The 18,598-nt window shown below is 43.6% G+C and overlaps 1 protein-coding gene across 1 annotated transcript in view; it reads left to right on the forward strand.

Moving 5' to 3' along the window:
• Positions 1 to 18,598, forward strand: part of LOC130367435 (cadherin-23-like) — a 146,840-nt gene that overhangs the window by 13,822 nt on the left and 114,420 nt on the right. The window contains exons 4-5 of the mRNA XM_056569854.1: positions 5,383 to 5,468; positions 15,093 to 15,215. Coding sequence (XP_056425829.1) covers positions 5,383 to 5,468; positions 15,093 to 15,215 — 209 coding nt within the window. The remainder of the gene's footprint in view (positions 1 to 5,382; positions 5,469 to 15,092; positions 15,216 to 18,598) is intronic.

Here is an 18,598-nt window from a genome sequence, read left to right on the forward strand (position 1 = left end):
GGGTGCCTCCAGATGTTGCAAAACTACAAGCCCCAGCATGCCTGGACAGTCAAAGGCTGTCCAGGCATGCTGGGAGTTGTAGTCTTGCAACATCTGGAGGCACCCTGGTTGGGAAACACTGGCCTAAAACAGTGTTTCCCAACCAGGGTGACTGTTTTAGGCCAGTGTTTCCCAACATCTGGAGGCACCCTGGTTGGGAAACACTGTTTTAGGCCAGTGTTTCCCAACCAGGGTGCCTCCAGATGTTGCAAAACTACAAGTCCCAGCATGCCTGGACAGTCAAAGGCTGTCTAGGCATGCTGGGAGCTGTAGTTTTGCAACATCTGGAGGCAACCCGGCTGGGAAACACTGGCCTAAAACAGTGTTTCCCAACCAGGGTGCCTCCAGATGTTGCAAAACTACAAGCCCCAGCATGCCTGGACAGTCAAAGGCTGTCCAGGCATGCTAGGAGTTGTAGTCTTGCAACAACTGGAGGCACCCTGGTTGGGAAGCCTGCGCAACTTACCGGCTTCCGTAGGATCCAGCGCTGCACGACACTGCCGCGCGACACTGCCGCGCGACAGTGCCGCGCGACGATCTCCGACAGCGATCGTCGCTGGAGCCTCGGAAGGGTAAGTGAACCTCTTCGCCGGTCCCCTTCAGCTGTTTAGTTTTGCAACAGCTGGAGGACTACAGTTTACAGACCACAAACCAGGGGTCTGCAAACTGTGGCCCTTCAGCTGTTGCAAAACTACAACTCCCAGCATGCCTGGACAGCCAATGGCTGTCCAGGCATGCTGGGAGTTGTAGTCTTGCAACATCTGGAGGCACCCTGGTTGGGAAACACTGTTTTAGGCCAGTGTTTCCCAACAAGGGTGCCTCCAGCTGTTGCAAAACTACAACTCCCAGCATGCCCGGACAGCCAATGGCTGTCCAGGCATGCTGGGAGTTGTAGTCTTGCAACATCTGGAGGCACCCTGGTTGGGAAACACTGTTTTAGGCCAGTGTTTCCCAGCAAGGGTGCCTCCAGCTGTTGCAAAACTACAACTCCCAGCATGCTCGGACAGCCAAAGGGTGTCCAGGCATGCTGGGAGTTGTAGTCTTGCAACATTAGGGATCGTCGCTGGAGCCTCGGAAGGGTAAGTGAACTTCTTCGCCGGTCCCCTTCAGCTGTTTAGTTTTGCAACAGCTGGAGGACTACAGTTTACAGACCACACACCAGTGGTCTGCAAACTGTGGCCCTCCAGCTGTTGCAAAACTACAACACCCAGCATGCCCTGACAGCCAAAGCCTATGGCTCTCAGGGCAGGAGCCCGGGCTGACATTACAGTGCAGCCGCCCGGGCTCCTCATACGGTCTCCCCGCTACCCCCCTTGTCTCCCGCCCGGGCTCCTCATACGGCCTCCCCGCTACCCCCCCCCCCCTTGTCTCCCGCCCGCGCCGCTCAGCTCCCGCTGCTACAAGACTACAACTCCCAGCGTGTCCTCACTGTAAGGCCATGCTGGGACTTGTAGTCTTGCAACAGCAGACAGATGGGAGTTGTGTGGCGCTGGCAGGTGAGAGGGGGGGGGATGTAAATCACTGCAGTGTCCCGATAGCGCAGTGAGGGCAGCGGGGAGAAAGTATGGTTGAGCCCGGGCGGCAGCAGCTTTTCCTGCTCCATGTTGGAGCTGGAGTAAATTTAGTCAATTTTTATGGCCGTTGCGACAGTTTATTGCGCAACTGCGACTGTCTCAGTTAATAAATTCCTGACCACTGCAAGTAAAAACTGAAAACTTGCGTAAATTAAGCGGGAATTTTTTTTTTGACTTTCTAGCTCTTGCTAGGGAAAGTCGCACAATTTATAGGGTAGGCGCAATTGCGACAATTTTGCGCCAAAAATAGTCAGAAAAAAATGACTAAACCCCTTAGTAAATGCCCCCCATTGTTATTACCAAGGCTGATAAGGGTGGGGGGGTTGTTCTGTGGAAAACTACTGACTATAACACAGAGGCTCTTAGACAGTTAGGAGATGAGAACACCTACTGTAAATTAAAAAAAGATCCCTGTCCACAAATAATTAACAACTTGAGATCGTTACTTCGGAAATTTCATGAAAAAGGGGTTATCAGTAGAAAAAGTGCTGAACGTCTCCTCCCTAGGAACATTAAAAAACCCTCTTGGTATATTGTGCCTAAGGTCCATAAGTCGGTGACCCAGCCCCCGGGGCGTCCTATTGTCTCTGGGATTGGGTCACCGACTGAATATTTGTCCAGTTATGTTGATTGGTTAGTGTCGCCTCTATTGAGAGAATTACCTTCTTATCTCAGGGACACCGGAGATTTAATTAAAATTTTGAATAATTTCCATTGGCAACCTGGTTTAAAACTGTGTTCCGTGGATGTGGAGAGCCTATACACCCGAATCCCTTTGGATTCGGGTGTGGAGGCTATGACCACTATCCTACGGAAAACAGGCAAGTCACCTGACTTTATTGAATTTGTTACTGAAGCCCTTACATTCGTGTTGAGTAATAATGTCTTCCAATATGGAGGGGATTGGTATGGACAGACACATGGTACAGCCATGGGGTCTCCCACCTCATGTGCTTATGCCAATATTTTCCTCTCCATGTTGGAAGACAAGTGGGTGTTCACATCCAAGAACCCCTTTATTGGTAAAATTAAACTTTTTCTCAGATATGTGGATGACCTCTTTATTATTTGGGATGGTTCACAGGATGAATTTGCTGCCTTTGTTGAGTATCTTAACCAAGTGAATGGAGTTAACATGTTTTTTACATATGTATTTGGAGATCAACATCTTGAATTTCTAGATGTACAGATAGATATTGTGGATAGCAATATAGTGACATCTGGTTTTAGAAAATCGATTGCCAAAAATTCATTGTTACATTATCAATCATCCCATCCCCCTCAGGTTAAAAATAGTATCCCATACAGTCAGCTAGTCAGACTAAAACGAATTAATAGCAGTCCCATACTGTTTCAAAAACAGGCAGATGACTTACAGTATCGGTTGGAACAGAGAGGTTATCCTCTTAATTTAATTTTAGATGCAAGAAAGAAAATAGATCGAATACCAAGAGAGGTTTTGCTGAAAACGAAAGACAGAAAAAATAACAAACGTTGCGTTTTTTCTTTTTCAAATACTCCTATTAATAATGTAGTGAAAAAAGCAATAACGAATAATTGGTATATCTTACAAGAAGATGCTGACATAGCAGTAATTACTAATGAAAAACCGATTGTTACATATAGAAAAACTAAAACAGTTGGAGATTTATTGAAAAAAGGAAAAAATGCATCGGGACAGAATTGGCTGTCTGAATTACGCCTAAAAGGGAATTTTACTTGCGGTTCATGTTCATTTTGCTCTCTAAATATGAAATGTAGAATTGTAGAATTAGCAGGTAATACTATTAATGTGAAACAATGTATTACATGCAGATCCTCTCATGTGGTTTACGCATTGGTATGTAAATGTAAGTTATTTTATATTGGGAAGACAAAAAGGCCCTTATTTCACAGAATCCGCGAACATGTTCGATCCCTCAGGACCGGCATCGGAGCCACTAGATTTATTCAACATATTAATGAATTTCATTCTAGAGAAAAATATGGATTCCGTTTTGCCGGACTTGAAAGGATCGAACATGGTGTTGCTGGGAAAAGTAGAGAAGAAATATTGTTAAGAAATGAAACGAAATGGATTCTTCGGTTGGAAGCAATGGGGCCTTTAGGTCTCAATGAACGTACTGAGCTCAGTGCATTATTAACATAAATGAAAATCTTAGGTGTATCACAGTTGTTTTTAACATTTTTAATTCCACTTACCTTTTGTTTGGCTCATTTCTATGGCAACGGAGGGGAGCGTTATTTAAATGTGTTTCCGGCTGGAAGACGATGTGGGCTAGTTGAAGCATATCTTGCGAAACGGCACCGTAGCCCCGAACGAACGTCCCCCTGTTTTTTGTCCACCCGTGTCTTGCACTGTTTATACCCTTCATGGATCAATAAAGAAGCTTGAAGTTTACGTATTTGGTGAGTTGCCCTGGTTTTCTTTTCTCTTTTCTACGGATTAGAGGACACAGGGTGCTGCAGGAGAGATTGCAGGGGTTCCCAGTGGCGGGACCCCCGCGATCAGACTACTTATCCCCTCTCCTTTGCATAGGGGATAACATGTCTTGGAGTGGAGTATCCCTTTAAGGACTTATCTGACACATAGTAACCCTGACGATCAGCTTAGCTGTTCTGTAGGGCTGTAATGGGTGGATCTTTGCCTCAAATGAGGCTGGAACAGTTGGCTGTGTTCAACGAATGGGAACTGAGCTGCAGTAACCAGACACAGCCACTACACAGTCAATAGAGTCATCTGCACCTTGCCCCATGGAAGGAACAGATTTGGCCACAACATCCCTACAGAACAGCTCATCTGCAAGAGGTGCAAAGTGTCCTGAGGATATGCCTTAATATGTGGAATCGAAAAAAACCTTAAACATAAAATTATATTGTTACTATAAATAAAATACACTAAAACCGCTTTGAGACCTCTTAAATTGTCACTATGAATAATGAGCCTTTGTTTTGTATATTATGGAATCTATGGATAAGGAAAGTTCAAATCTGCCACAGAAAAACCTAATAAAACATTGGTGTTAAAGGGGTTCTCCACTGCCCTGCCTTCCGGAGCTCCGCTCGCAGCGTCCAGAAGTTTATTACGCCAAACGCTGTGTGCGTACTTCCGTGTTCGAGGCTGCCCCCTTGTGATGTCACGCCCGCCCCCTCGTGACGTCACGCCCGCCCCCTCAACGAAAGTTTATGGGAAGGGGGCGCGACCGCTGTCACGCCCCCTTCCCATAGACTTTCGTTGAGGGGGCGGGCTTGATGTCATGAGGGGGCGGGCACGACGTCACACGGGGGCTGCCTCGAACACAGAAGCCCGCACACAGCACTCGGAGTAATGAACTTCTGGACGCTGAGAGTGGAGCTCCAGAAGGCAGGGCAGTGGAGAACCCCTTAAAGAATTTGAGTGAAAGTGCACCTTGTCCTATAGTGATATGAGTCACAGAATTACACGATTAACAACATTTTATGCTGGAGACTTAGGACTATCAGTCCTCAATATCTAAATATGATTCAATAAATTTTTCAAGTTTTAATCTGTGGATGTTACATCTACTCTAAAAACAAGTTGGATCTTTCTTGTTTGCCATTCAAAATGCCTCCATGCACCACTCCCTTCCTGACCTTATTTTGCAATTTGGACCTGGACTTTTCTGATCATTTTAGTGAGCTATATAATATACCTTTTTTCTGGTTTCTTATATCAGGTGTGGTCTTCTCATACTGTGGGAATGGTTATGTGAATTAATGTTTTTATAAATATTTAATGTTTATCTAGCAAATCGAACAATCAATGAGAATTTCCCAATGTATACATCTATTTATCAAGTACCAGCAGTAGATGAGGATGGGGATAGCCTGACGGTAAGACAAACATTTATGTAATCATTGACCTAGAGGACAAGCTATAATATGGGGCATCTATATTAAACAGCTGTGTGGTTTTGTGTGGGATTTGCAAAGACTGCTTGTAGTAAACTGACTTTTACAAATATAAAATATAATTATACATTCATTGTACAATAATATAAATGAATGTAAATTAATAATAAATAATTCAATTATGTTAATAATTAAATGCAATGTAATATAATTTCAAGTCAATCTTTGGATAATTTCAAAAGTCACTCTTGAATTCAAGAATAACATTGCATACCACATTATTTTTGTATTCAAAATAACAGAACCTCCAAACAGGACCCCAACAGAAATGGGGCCCAATGGATCTCCATCATACAAAAATATACAGATGTGTCTACCTTATCTTTCCTTTGGTTTAGTTAAGAATTGTAATATCTACCTTTCAACCCAATATCACAACATGCTATCGGAATACTGAAAAGGCTTTTATTGATATAAGAATCATTGGGTGTCCACCCATCGACAAACATGATGGGGGACAAATTCAAAAATTTACTAAATTTGTCTAAGACTAGACAGTTTAAGATTGTGCGAGATTTTCAAAAGTTGTGAAGAAAAAAAGAAGAGAGGGCTCAACCCGTATATAATCTAAACCGGGGTGCTACTAACAGCAAGAGGGCAAACAATTGGTAGCAAAGAGAAATGTTTCTACTGTATAAAGTGCACACCCAGATAATGTAATAAATAAATAATTCACATCTTTATTATGTTAACCACATGAAATACAAAAGAAGATATAACCTCTAAAATAATTTAAAAAAGTTCAAAAGTGAGCTCAGCACAACAACTGGGGGAGGGGCCATGAACCCCCTCACCCCTACCCTACCCTGCAGATGTATATAATAATAATAATATATTGATGCTCCAACAATATATACTGAAACAAATAATAAATGACAAATAAATGTGAAGAAAGTATATATGCCACTGCCTAAATAACACAAATAATCAATAAACAATATTAATGAGGCAAACCACAGACAGAGGAGCAGATGCACAGATGAACACTTCCTCAGTCACCTCAGAGTGATGGAACGCGTGGGGGTTCCAGCCTCCCTGCCCTGTGTTCATCTGTGCATCAGCTCCTCTGTCTGTGGTTTGCCTCACTAATATTGTTTATTGATTATTTGTGTTATTTAGGCAGCAGCATAAATACTTTCTTCACATTTATTTGTCATTTATTATTTGTTTAAGTATATATCGTTGGAGCATCAATATATTATTATTATATACATCTGCAGGGCAGGGTAGGGGTGAGGGGGTTCATGGCCCCTCCCCAGTTGTTGTGCTGAGCTCACTTTTGAGCTCTTTTAAATGATTTTAGAGGTTATATCTTCTTTTGTATTTCATGTGGTTAACATAATAAAGATGTGAATTATTTATTTATTACATTATCTGGGTGTGCACTTTATACAGTAGAAACTTTTCTCTTTGCTACCAGATTTTCAAAATAGTCTCAGGCTGTTTGAAAATCTGGTCCAGGTTACAATTTAAGCCACACCAATTTTTTGCACGGCCACACCCTTTAAATGGTACCAGTCATTAGTAATACAAATTAATGTTATACATTAGCCTATTTGAATTACATTTCTAATATACTTCTTAATAAAATTTTGCAACTTTATGTGTTTAATTAATACGTTAATGCGCTAAAAGTTTGGCCACCAGGGGTCCTCCTTCTGGCCCTGCTTGCAGTCCTGCTTACAGATTGTCAGGAAAGCATGTGGAACTGATGGGGGTGTGTGCGGTCTCAGCCCATCTCACACTGAACTGATCTGGGCTGTGTGTAGCAGAGTGAGGGAGGAAATTCTCCCTTGCATGGCTTCAGATGTTGTCACATCTGCTGGGTAACACCCCTTCCCAGTCTGTGAAACTGATTGAGACTGAGCAGAAGATACATAACAATATCAAGGTAGAAAACTCAAAAATAATAAAACTAAAGGCAGGTGATTTATCATGATGGGGGAAGTGAACTGGGAGGGCACATCTCAGAATATATTGAGTTTGGGGGCAAGGTATAAAAAGGCACATCAGTACATTTCTATTTAGGAATACAATTATAAAAATTAAGGCCACGCTTAGTTTGGTTGCTATAAAGAAAAAGATTATTAAGCTGAGATAAACTTTTTGAAATATGTGCTAGACAGGAGGGATATAAATACTGATGGCAGACAGTAGGTAGTAACAGATGAACAAAAGGGGGGGTCCAGCTCACAGGTATATTGCTGTTAAAACATAGCTTTTACTATATCACATTAAAACATGAAGCAATAGAAAAAAAAACTAATAGATGCATTAAAAACAGCACGCCAACGTCCACTTAGGGCAAGCTCTTAGTCATGGCAAAATAACACAAAAAAGTAATGGTTTATATACATTTATAGGTACATAAAGAATAACACATGAGTACCTGATAGGTGCCGGGCAGAAGGTTCGGCGTGTGACAACAGTTCTGGTAAACCTGGTTGCATGAGTGTGAAACCTGGGATGGATATTCACACTATGGCTAGGTTACACAAGACTGCAGTAGTCTATAGCAACATTGTACTAGAAAAAGGCATGCTGTCTATTTACTGATAGGCATATTTAATTCATGCACATGTTCATATGTTAGTAGTATTGCATGAACAGGTTATGCACAACAGTATATACTCGCATGATCAGATTATGCACACATTGTGTGGCAGCGGCTGCACATTATGCAGTCTGCCGTACAACCTTTACGTGACAGACAAATGATATGTACAAAACATTAGTGGCTTATCCAAAACATAACGCGGGTACCAACCTGCGGTGCTCCATAGAGCTAAAGCCATTGCTGATGTTTAAACTAGAGCTCATTATTTATGTGGTACCTTCAAAAATCAGAAAATACCTTCAGAACAGTTCCAGGGAATAATCACCTTTTCAACACCATATTCTGTGTATTTTAATGATACTCAAAATATCATACAAAAACACCTTCCAGTTCTATATCAGGACTTGACCCTTGCCAGCATCAAACAGGAGTTAAATTAATGGCCAGACAAGCTAGATCCCCCAGGGATCAACTATCACCCAGTGAATATCATAATGCACAAGACAAAAATACATGGTTAGACACTACAGGATGCTGTAAGTGCAACCAACCACGATGTTCCATGTGTAAATTCATTACTAATACAAAAAACTTCACATCTACTACCACCAACCCTACTTACCGGAATAAAGAACTCATCAATTGTAATATGAATTATGTTGTATATCTGGCCACTTGTAAAAGTTGTGCATTAGAATATGTAGGATGCACTACATGGAAATGGAAACTCCTAGTAGCTGAACATATGAGAGGCATCACACCATCTGAAGTCACCCTTGGTACCAGATCCACCTCCGGTCTCACAAAACACATTGGGGATGTGCATTCAGGAGATGCATCCTGCATACAGATTACAGGGATTGAGAAAGCCCAGCAACCCCGCCGCGGAGGAGACTGGGCTGGTTTGGTTTTTACATGGGAGGCATTCTGGATATTGTCTCTAAACTCCCGTGTACATGATGGACTCAATTACCGTAATGATTGAATGTATATTTATTAGGTTGGGTTCCTCCAGAGGTTTATCTCAATGTTTGTATTTTTTCCTACCAATAATTTTGTATGTGGGTCACATTGTTAATAGTATTTCCAATGTCATTATTTCATGATTTTTCCAGTATATAGCCAACTAATCTGGGCATGAGTTTTAGGTTATTTTCTTTGATATATTGTATATATTTGTTGCGTGTTTTCTCATGGACTTATGTCAGTTTCGTAATGTCCTTCATCTTATGCATATGGCTTAATAGGTTAATATTTCCTGCACTAATTAACATCTCATTGGTTGCTATGGGTAAGCGGTCAACTTTCCTTCCTCACAGATTGTGATAAATCTTCCCCAATATATGCAAGAATAATGTCTCCAGAGAAAATAATGACACAGCACCATAAGCTCTACTACAATGTTCTACAATGTTGCTGCTTTGTTGCCACAGGCAAGGCTTACAATGAGGATGCTCTACACTAACATTGCCCAATTGGCCATTGGCAATGAAATGGCATAGAGGGGATCAGAGGGGGGGGGGGATTTGGGGAATTGAGGTGGCCCCTCTGATCCCCTTGTGCCTTTTTAATTACCCCCCCGTGCCATTTCATTATGACCCACCCCTTGATCCCCATGTGTCATTTTAGTTACCACCCTCCCAATCCCCCTGTGCCATTTTGGTTACCCCCCTCCCTCCAAATCCCCCTGTACCATTTTAGTTACCCCCCTCCCTCCCAATCCTCCTGTACTGTTTTAGTTACCCCCCTCCCAATCCCCCTGTGCCATTTTAATTAGCTCTTACTTACATCTTGAATATGACCTGGCCTATGTCTCAGCAGGCTCAGGGGCATTGTTGCAGGCAGGGGTGCATCTCTCCTGAGTCCGACTCTCGGACACAGCTACCGACACTGATGAGTGACATCACGGATGTCCTCCTGCACGGCTCCTACAAGGGGTGCCAGTGCATCCCTGCAGCCCCCGTTGTTGGTCATTTAATTAAAGCGGCCACAAAGCCGGCTGCCTATTCAGCAGCTCGGGCTGCGCTACAGCCGCTTTAAAAGTGACCAGTGGTGAGCGGCAGTGGAGCTACACACATTTTTTTTCCTATGGAGCCCCAGGGGGGAAAAAAATATCGGGCAGCAAAGTGCCTCTCCTGAAAAGTGCTGCCTGGGACCATCGCCACACCTGGACCCATGGTAGGGCCGGCCCTGATTCATGGGTTAGGTATAGACACGAGGATTGCAATACCCATGTTATCTTTTGGATAAGCCACTAATATTTTGTACATATCATTTGTCTGTCACGTGAAGGTTGTACGGCAGACTGTGCAATGTGCAGCTGCTGCCACACAATGGGGAAGATTTCTCAGAATCTGCTTGAGGAAAAGTTGTTGAGTTGTCTATAGCAACCAATCAGATCGCTTCTTTCATTTTTCAGTAGCCATGAGGACACCATATAGTGGCTGAATGACACAGCGTGGAGGTGTTGACAGCATGAGGAGACCATATAGTGGCTGAATGGCACAGCGTGGAGGTGTTGGCAGCATGAGGACATCATATAGTGGCTGAATGACACAGTGTGGAGGTGTTGGCAGCATGAGGACACCATATAGTGGCTGAATGACACAGCATGGACATGTTGTCAGCATGAGATGACCATATAGTGGCTGAATGACACAGCATGGAGGTGTTGGCAGCATGAGGAGACCCTATAGTGGATGAATGGCACAGCCTGGAGTTGCCAGCAGCATGAGTAGGCACTAGGCCTTCACAATCCCTAAGATTAAAAGATGAATTAAGAAATTTAAACCGAATATTTTGAATAGCAGGTGCTACCTATGAGAAAATTTGAAATTCGCAGACCCAGGCCCAACAGCAGCATCAGTAACCCATATATTGCCTGAATGACACAGCCTGGAGTTGGCTGATGCACGAGTACACAACAGGGCTTCACAATCCCCCTCCCAAAAAAACACCACAATTTTAGAAATTTTTGAAAAAGATTTTGGAAAGCGGGTGCTACCTATGAGAAAATTTGAAATTCCCAGACCCAGGCCCCACAGCGGCATCAGTAACCCATATATTGCCTGAATGACACAGCCTTGAGTTGGCTGATGCACAAGTACACAGCAGGGCTTCACAATCCCCCCCAAAAAACACCACAATTCTAGAAAATGTTTTCAAAGATTTTGGATAGCGGGTGCTACCTATGAGAAAATTTGAAATTCCCAGACCCAGGCCCAGCAGCGCCATCACTTTTTGATTTGAAATTTAAAACAACCTTTGCGTGTCCCGGATCCAACAAGCCCCCACAGGGCTCATGTGGCCGTGAGATTTAGGCGCAACGTCTCCGTTGCCCTGACCGGCCATTGTTTCCAAGACTTCTCGCCAAGGCAAACCATGTGAAGAACAGCTTGACACCGCCGTGCCCTACACACATGGTACGATGAAGGGCCACCGAGATTTGGACGTGCAGTGGAGGCTGAGGACACGGTGGAGGATGAGAAGGCGGCGTCACACACTGTAACAGGACCAACTGCCTGGGAGCGAGAGAGTGGAGGAGGAAGAGGTGTGACCTGTCCAAGTTGCTGTTGTGGCTGTGCAGGAACCACATTTACCCAGTGGGCCGTAAAAGACAAGTATTGTCCCTGCCCGTAGTTACAGCTCCACGCGTTGGTGCTGCCGTGCACTTTTGAACACACCGACAGGCTCAAGGACTGGCCCACCTTCTCTTGTACAAACTTATGCTGGGCTGGTACTGCCTTCTTCACAAATAAATGATGGCTTGGGACTCTCCACCTTGGCCCGGCACAAGCCATCAATTCTCTGAAAGGTGCCGAGTCCACCACTTGAAAAGGGAGGGACTGTAACACCAGCAACTTGGACAAGAGCACATTCAACTTCTGCGCCGTTGGATGAGTGGGCGCATACTGTTGTCTCTTGGACATGGCTTCGCCGATGGATTGTTGGCGGAATGGCTGACTAAAAGCGGGAGAAGCAGGAGATACATAAGGAGGGTTTGACACACAGCTCCCTTCGGCTGAGGTGGTGGAGCCTTGTCTGGATGAAGGAGGGAGTGGATGGCCACTGGGTGATGCAGCAGGCTGGACCACTATATCGGAGCCACGGTTCTCCCAGGCCGCTTTATGGTGGCGAAGCATGTGTTGATGCAGGGCCGTGGTGCCGACATTAAGACCCTGGCCACGCTTCACCTTCTGCCGACAGATCTTGCATGTGGCTACATGAACCTCCTCCGGATGCCTTATGAAAAACTTCCACACCGCAGAGTAGCTGATTTTCCCCTCTGCAGTCTGCACTAATTGACTGCTACAGGCGCCGTCTCCAGGAACCCCTGTTCCACTACCTCCCGGAAAGGTAGGCTGCCGTGTGGTCCCCCCCGGGTACGTTTGGCTCCTGAATTTCCACTACTGCCACCATGCTGACTGTCAACCGTGCTACCGCCTTGCTGCCTCAAGGGCAACCTGCAACTCTCTTCTCCTGATGATGATGAAGCCCCTTCTGCACCCGGCTCCCAATTGTGATCAGCCTCATTATCATCTACAGGTGTGTGCACGTCACTGATGCCCTCCTCAAGTTCTCTAACAGTGTCTGTTTCAGGACCTTGAACCCTTGCAACACCGCCACCCACGTCACTCTCCGCATCACTACTTGGCCGCCTAACGGAGCAAGCAGCGCATGGCTCCTCCCCTTCTTGGCTTTCCAGTAGCTGCTGACTGTCCTCTATCAGATCGTCCTCAGTAAATAGTGAAGCTGAACCCACAGCATAAGATACTTCTTTAGGAGAGGGAACAGCATAGGACAAAGCCAATGGGAGGACAGGGACTGCTTCCGGGCCATGCCAACTGAGGGTTGTGTCTGAGGAACCCACCGACTGTTGACTGGGGGTGTCAGATGTCACTTGTGATGATGTGGATGAGCGTGTTAACCAATCGACTACGGCAGATGGGTTGTTGGTGGAGACACGACCACTGGCTGATAACGGGAGCTCAGGCCTCTCGCTGCAACTCCTGCTGCCACTCGCCCCAAGTCTGCTGCCAACTCTGCCTGAAGTATTTAGGCCTCTGCCACTCCTCGGTGCACATCCTGGCACTTCTCTGCCTGACATACTTAGTGCATTTATGAGGGTATTACAATACGCTACACTACTCTTTAAACAGTATTTTTCTAGAACAGCAGCAGGTGATTACTTACGGCTGTCCTTTCACAGTTTGTAGGCCCTTGACAGATTAACAGGTACTAGATGGTACAATACTTGGATGTACCTATGCGGTATGCACTGATGAGGGCAGTAATATGCGTAACTATACGCAGAAAAACTCTGTATTTTTGTAAAACACCAGCCGATGGATACTATTGTTTGGACTTTGATGGTATGGAGCACCTTGATAGCTTAACAGGTACTAAATGGTACAATACTTGGATGTACCTATGCGGCATGCACTGATGAGGGCAGTAATATGTGTAACTATACGCAGAAAAAACTATTTAAAAAAAAAAACAGCCAGTGAATACTATTGTTTGGACTTGCACAGTATGTAGCCCCTTGACAGATTAACAGGTACAAAATGGTAAAAATGGACTACAATCCACTGAACAATCATGTATTTTGGAACAGCAGCAGGACCCAATAGTGCAGCACCACAAAAAAAAAATCCAGGGATTAAACCCTAAATTGCACTCTGTCACACAATTCTGAGCAGCAGAAGATTTGTGGAGCAAAAAAAAAAACTCAATTTGGCTGAAAATGAGGAGATAAGATGCTTCAGAAAGTTCAGGCAGCTTGGAGATCTGTATGAGGCAGCTGACAGCAATCTGCCCCTCTCTGCTGCAATGCTCAATAACGTGAATAGGAGGTTTAGCAATCAATGATCCTTCTCAGTGTAACAGCACAGCACTCTGCACTCCTGCCTTTCCCTAATGCTGATGTGACTAGCAGTGTAACGCTGTGGTATGAGCTATTCACACAACACACAGTCCCGTCCTCTCCATCTGAGTGCATAGATGAAATGAAGAGAGGCAAGATGGCCGCCGATTATATAGGGGCTGTGACATGACAGGGGTCAGTGAACACTGATAGGCTGCATCTCACATGTGATTCAGGGTCAGCCCGCCTACCTTCATTCCCACCACTGTTTCCCGCCCTCCCATAATCCCCTGCCCCATGTACTCACATGTGGATCTGCCATCTTAGGTCTCCAATAGCCTGGAATGCTGTAAAATGGAGTTTAATTAAGTGATTTGCACGATTGAATCGCGGCGATGTTCGCAATTGTTGCGAATCAAATTTTTCATGAAATTAGTAACGAATTCGGGTTCATAAACTTCGATTCGCTCATCTCTAATAAGTGTATATAAACCATCACTGTTTTGTGTTATTTTGCCATGACTAAGAGCTTGCTCTAAGCTCGAAATGCATTGGTGTGCTGTTTTTAACACACCTATAATTTTTTTTGTTTCATATTTTTCATGTGATATAGTAAAAGCTATGTTTAAACAGCAATATAACTGGGAGCTGGACCCCCCCCTTTCATTCATCTGTAATATACGGGAAACGGCCCGCACAGTCCGTGCTCCAGCAATCCTAACTATAGCCGAGGTCCCTCAACATTGGGTCCATTCTGAGTGGTGAGCTGAGCATTGTTTTCCCCATTTACTCAGTAGGTAGTAACAACAAAAGAAGAAGGATCTAATATGATCCATTCTTCGGTTCCAGTATAGAGCATTGGTGCATCTGATAATATTGTCTTTAATTGTTCAATTTACAAGATTAAAATAATAAGGCTAGTTTTATTTTTGTTTGCTAACTAACTTATAGTAGAAATCCATGTCTATTATAGTAGAAATCCATGTCTATTATTGTAGAATAGACAGTCCATTGTGGTTTTTAAAGTAAGATTTTAGTGAGGTTTGATATACAAATAAATATTGAACCTTGGTGTATTCTGTGTCTTGGTGTCAAAAAAATTTCTGTGTATGTTCAATTGCAGTATGCTGTTCTGTCCCAAGCATCAGGCCCAGCTCAAAATGGAATATTTTTTGATGTAGATAGAAGGATGGGATTTGTATTCCGAAATACATCGACACCTCTGGATTTTGATGCAGGATATGAGGTGACATTAAGTTATTGATGATGTTTACAAACAAACACACACACATATATATATATATATATATATATATATATATATATATATATATATACATATATGTATATATATATATATATATATATATATATATATATATACTAGCTGAGTACCCGGCGTTGCCCGTTTTTTCCTTCCTCATCCTTGTTGGGAAGGAAAATCAACAAAGGAGGAAGCTTTTGAATTCATATCCCATCCCCATATATTGTTGTCATATCCCGACCCCCATATCCCGTCCTCCTATCCCGACCTCCTATCCCGACCTCCTATCCTGTCCTCTTGTCCCATCCTTCTATCCCGACCTCCTATCCCATCCTCCTATCCCGTCCTCCAATCCCGACCTCCTATCTCGACCTCCTATCCCGTTCTTCTATCTTGTCCTCCTATCCCGTCCTCCTATCCCGACCTCCTATCCCATCCTCCTATCCCGACCTCCTATCTCAACCTCCTATCCCGTTCTCCTATCTTGTCCTCCTATCCCGTCCTCCCATCTCGACCTCCTATCCTGACCTACTATCCCGTCCTCCTATCCTGTCCTCCTATCCCGTCCTCCTTTCTCGATCTCCTATCCTGTCCTCCTATCCCATCCTGCTATACCGTCCTCCTATCTCGACCTCGTATCCCAACCTCCTATCCCGCCCTCATATGCCGATCTCCTGTCCCGACCTCCTATCCTGTCCTCCTATCCCGACCTCCCATCCCGTCCTCCTCTCCCAACCTGTAATATGTGTACCAGGTATTGAAATATCTCCAGCCGTACAAAAGTTATGTGGGAACATACATTTCCCATTGATTTGCATGGAACTTTAAACAAAAACCCAGCCCCTGGCAAATGGGGGTGAGTAAGGGTTAAATCACCTATCCTATGTTTGTTGTTGACATATAAGTAACATGAGTGCCAAGTTTCATGTTAATATTGGAAGTTTTTGTGGAACATACACACACACACACATACATACATACATACATACATACACACGCACGTTGAGTTTTATATATTTATATATATATATATATATATATATATATATATATATATATACACAGCAATATACAGTGGGTAAAATAAGTATTAAACATATCACCATTTTTCTCACTAAATATATTTCCAAAGATGATATTGACATGAAAATTTCACCAGATGTTGGTAACAACCCATATAATCAATACTTAGAAAATAAACAAAAACAAATAAGCTCAGAAATTAAGTTATGGGTAATAATATGAAATGACACAGGCAAAAAGTTTTAAATACGCTTACTGATATATATTTATTGCCTTGTGCCAAAGCCTTTGTTAGTAATGACAGCAGATGACTCCTGTAGGTAGAATATAGACACATGCATGTTCTGTGTGATTTTGGCCCATTCTTTCACACAGTCTTTAAATCTTGTAGATTCCAGGGGCCTCTTCTATGAATCATGATCTTCAGGTATTTCCATAGATTGGGATTTAAAGTAATACAGTGATGCAGTAAAGGATAGGGGATAAGTGTTGATCCCAGCGTTCAGACCCCCGCGATCTCCTGCTTCCCCCTCTCCCAGGTATAGGGCATGTTGACCCCCGCACGAAGCAGGGAGAGTCGGAGATAAAGCAATTGGGGGGTCCTAGCAGTCAGACCCCCCCCCCCCCCCCCCCCGCGATGAGACATTTATCCCCTATCTTTTTAATAGGGGATAAGTTGTACAGCGTGACAGTACTCCTTTAAGGCAGGTGATTGGCTGGGCCATTCTAGTACTTTTTTTTTCTTTTTCTTTCTTTGAATTTATTTGAAACTATTTGAGTTTGCTTGGCTTTATATATGGGGTCATTGAGGGGAGTTTATGAATCATTTCACACCATTTTTAAGTGTTCTTTGGTGCAGTGATTTTTTTGCACCAAAGTTTTGCAACTTTTCAAGTTTTTCTAAAAGAATATACCAAGTTGTGATTTCAGTTAATATCATGCAGTGCTCAGGAATGATGCGTGACTTTTTAGTTTGTCACTTCTTTTGGTGCAACTTTGCTAACTGAGGAGCAAATCTATACCAGCCCTGACTTGGCTTACAAAACTAGCTGTGGACAACATCATTAAAAAGCACATTTTGTTGCACGGGTTAAGAAGTCGCACAAAGATTTGCGGAGGGGACACCATACAAAGTGGTGTGCTGAAATAAGAAATGTGATCACCACACAAATGAAAGGGGTAAAAAGAAGTTCACATACACCACTCTTGATTAATTCCCCCCATTGCTAAAATGTCTACCCTTGTTTCATCTTCATGATCCTGGTAGATGGCAGCAGATTTTTGTCAAGAATATACAAAAAAAGAAGGTTGCAGCAGCACTCTTGGTCTTTTTTGATCAAAACGTGTCCCCCCATCCACCACACGGAGGTGGCCTTATTTCGGATGGGACCCCAACACTCATTTCACTCACCTCTGCTGGGCATGTAGCCTCTGATAAAAAAAAAGTGCGCTAAGAGCCTCCATTTTTTGACCAAGAGTGTTGCTGCAACCTTTTGTAGCCGTGCACCCCTCCCTCTGTAGCCGTGCACCCCTCCCTGTTTCACAGGAGTTTTTTTAAGTTGATAGTTGATCCAGCATGTCACCCAATCAGAGGCCATATACCCAGCAGAGGTGAGTCAAATGAGTGTTAGGGTCCCATTTGAAATGAGGCCACCTCCACGTGGTGGACGGGGGACACATTTTGATCAAAAAGTGTGCTAAGAGCCTCCATTTTTTTTTTAACAAGAGTGCTGCTGCATCCTTCTTTTTTGTATACTCTGTATTTGCCACAGCAGCGTGCACCTGTGTATTAGGTAGTTGTCCTGGCTATTTTTGTTTTTGTCAAGAATGTATTAGTCCTCCCTTAAATTATATGAAGTATTGCAGTAACATTTGCTAAAAAGCCGCCTCACACCACAATGTTCCGACCTCCAAACTTCACTGTTGGCATGGGGTTTTTAGGGTGGTGTGCAGTGCCATCCAAACTGTGTATCCAAAGGGTGTATTATGACATCCAAACTGTTCACACTATATTCTCCCAGTATTTCACTGGCTTTAACAAATGTGCAGCAAACTTTAAACAAGGTTCATCATGCCTTTTATTCAGCAATTGAGTCTTGTGTGGTGATGGTGCATACAGACCATGGCTGCAGAGTGCATTACTTGTTAAGTCCAGGTCTTTTTAAACCTCTCCACAAGTGGTCCTTGGCTCTTGGACAAGTCTTTTGATTTTTCTTTTCACTCTTGATTTTTCTTGCGAGGAGCACCAGGTCGAGGCAAATTTGTGGTTAAATAATGGTCTTCCTACTTCCATATTATAGCTCAACTGTGCTTACTGGGACATTCAGAAGCTTAGAAATGTG

The sequence above is a fragment of the Hyla sarda genome, chromosome 4, assembly GCF_029499605.1.
Source record: "Hyla sarda isolate aHylSar1 chromosome 4, aHylSar1.hap1, whole genome shotgun sequence".
Classification (NCBI taxonomy): Eukaryota; Metazoa; Chordata; class Amphibia; order Anura; family Hylidae; genus Hyla; species Hyla sarda.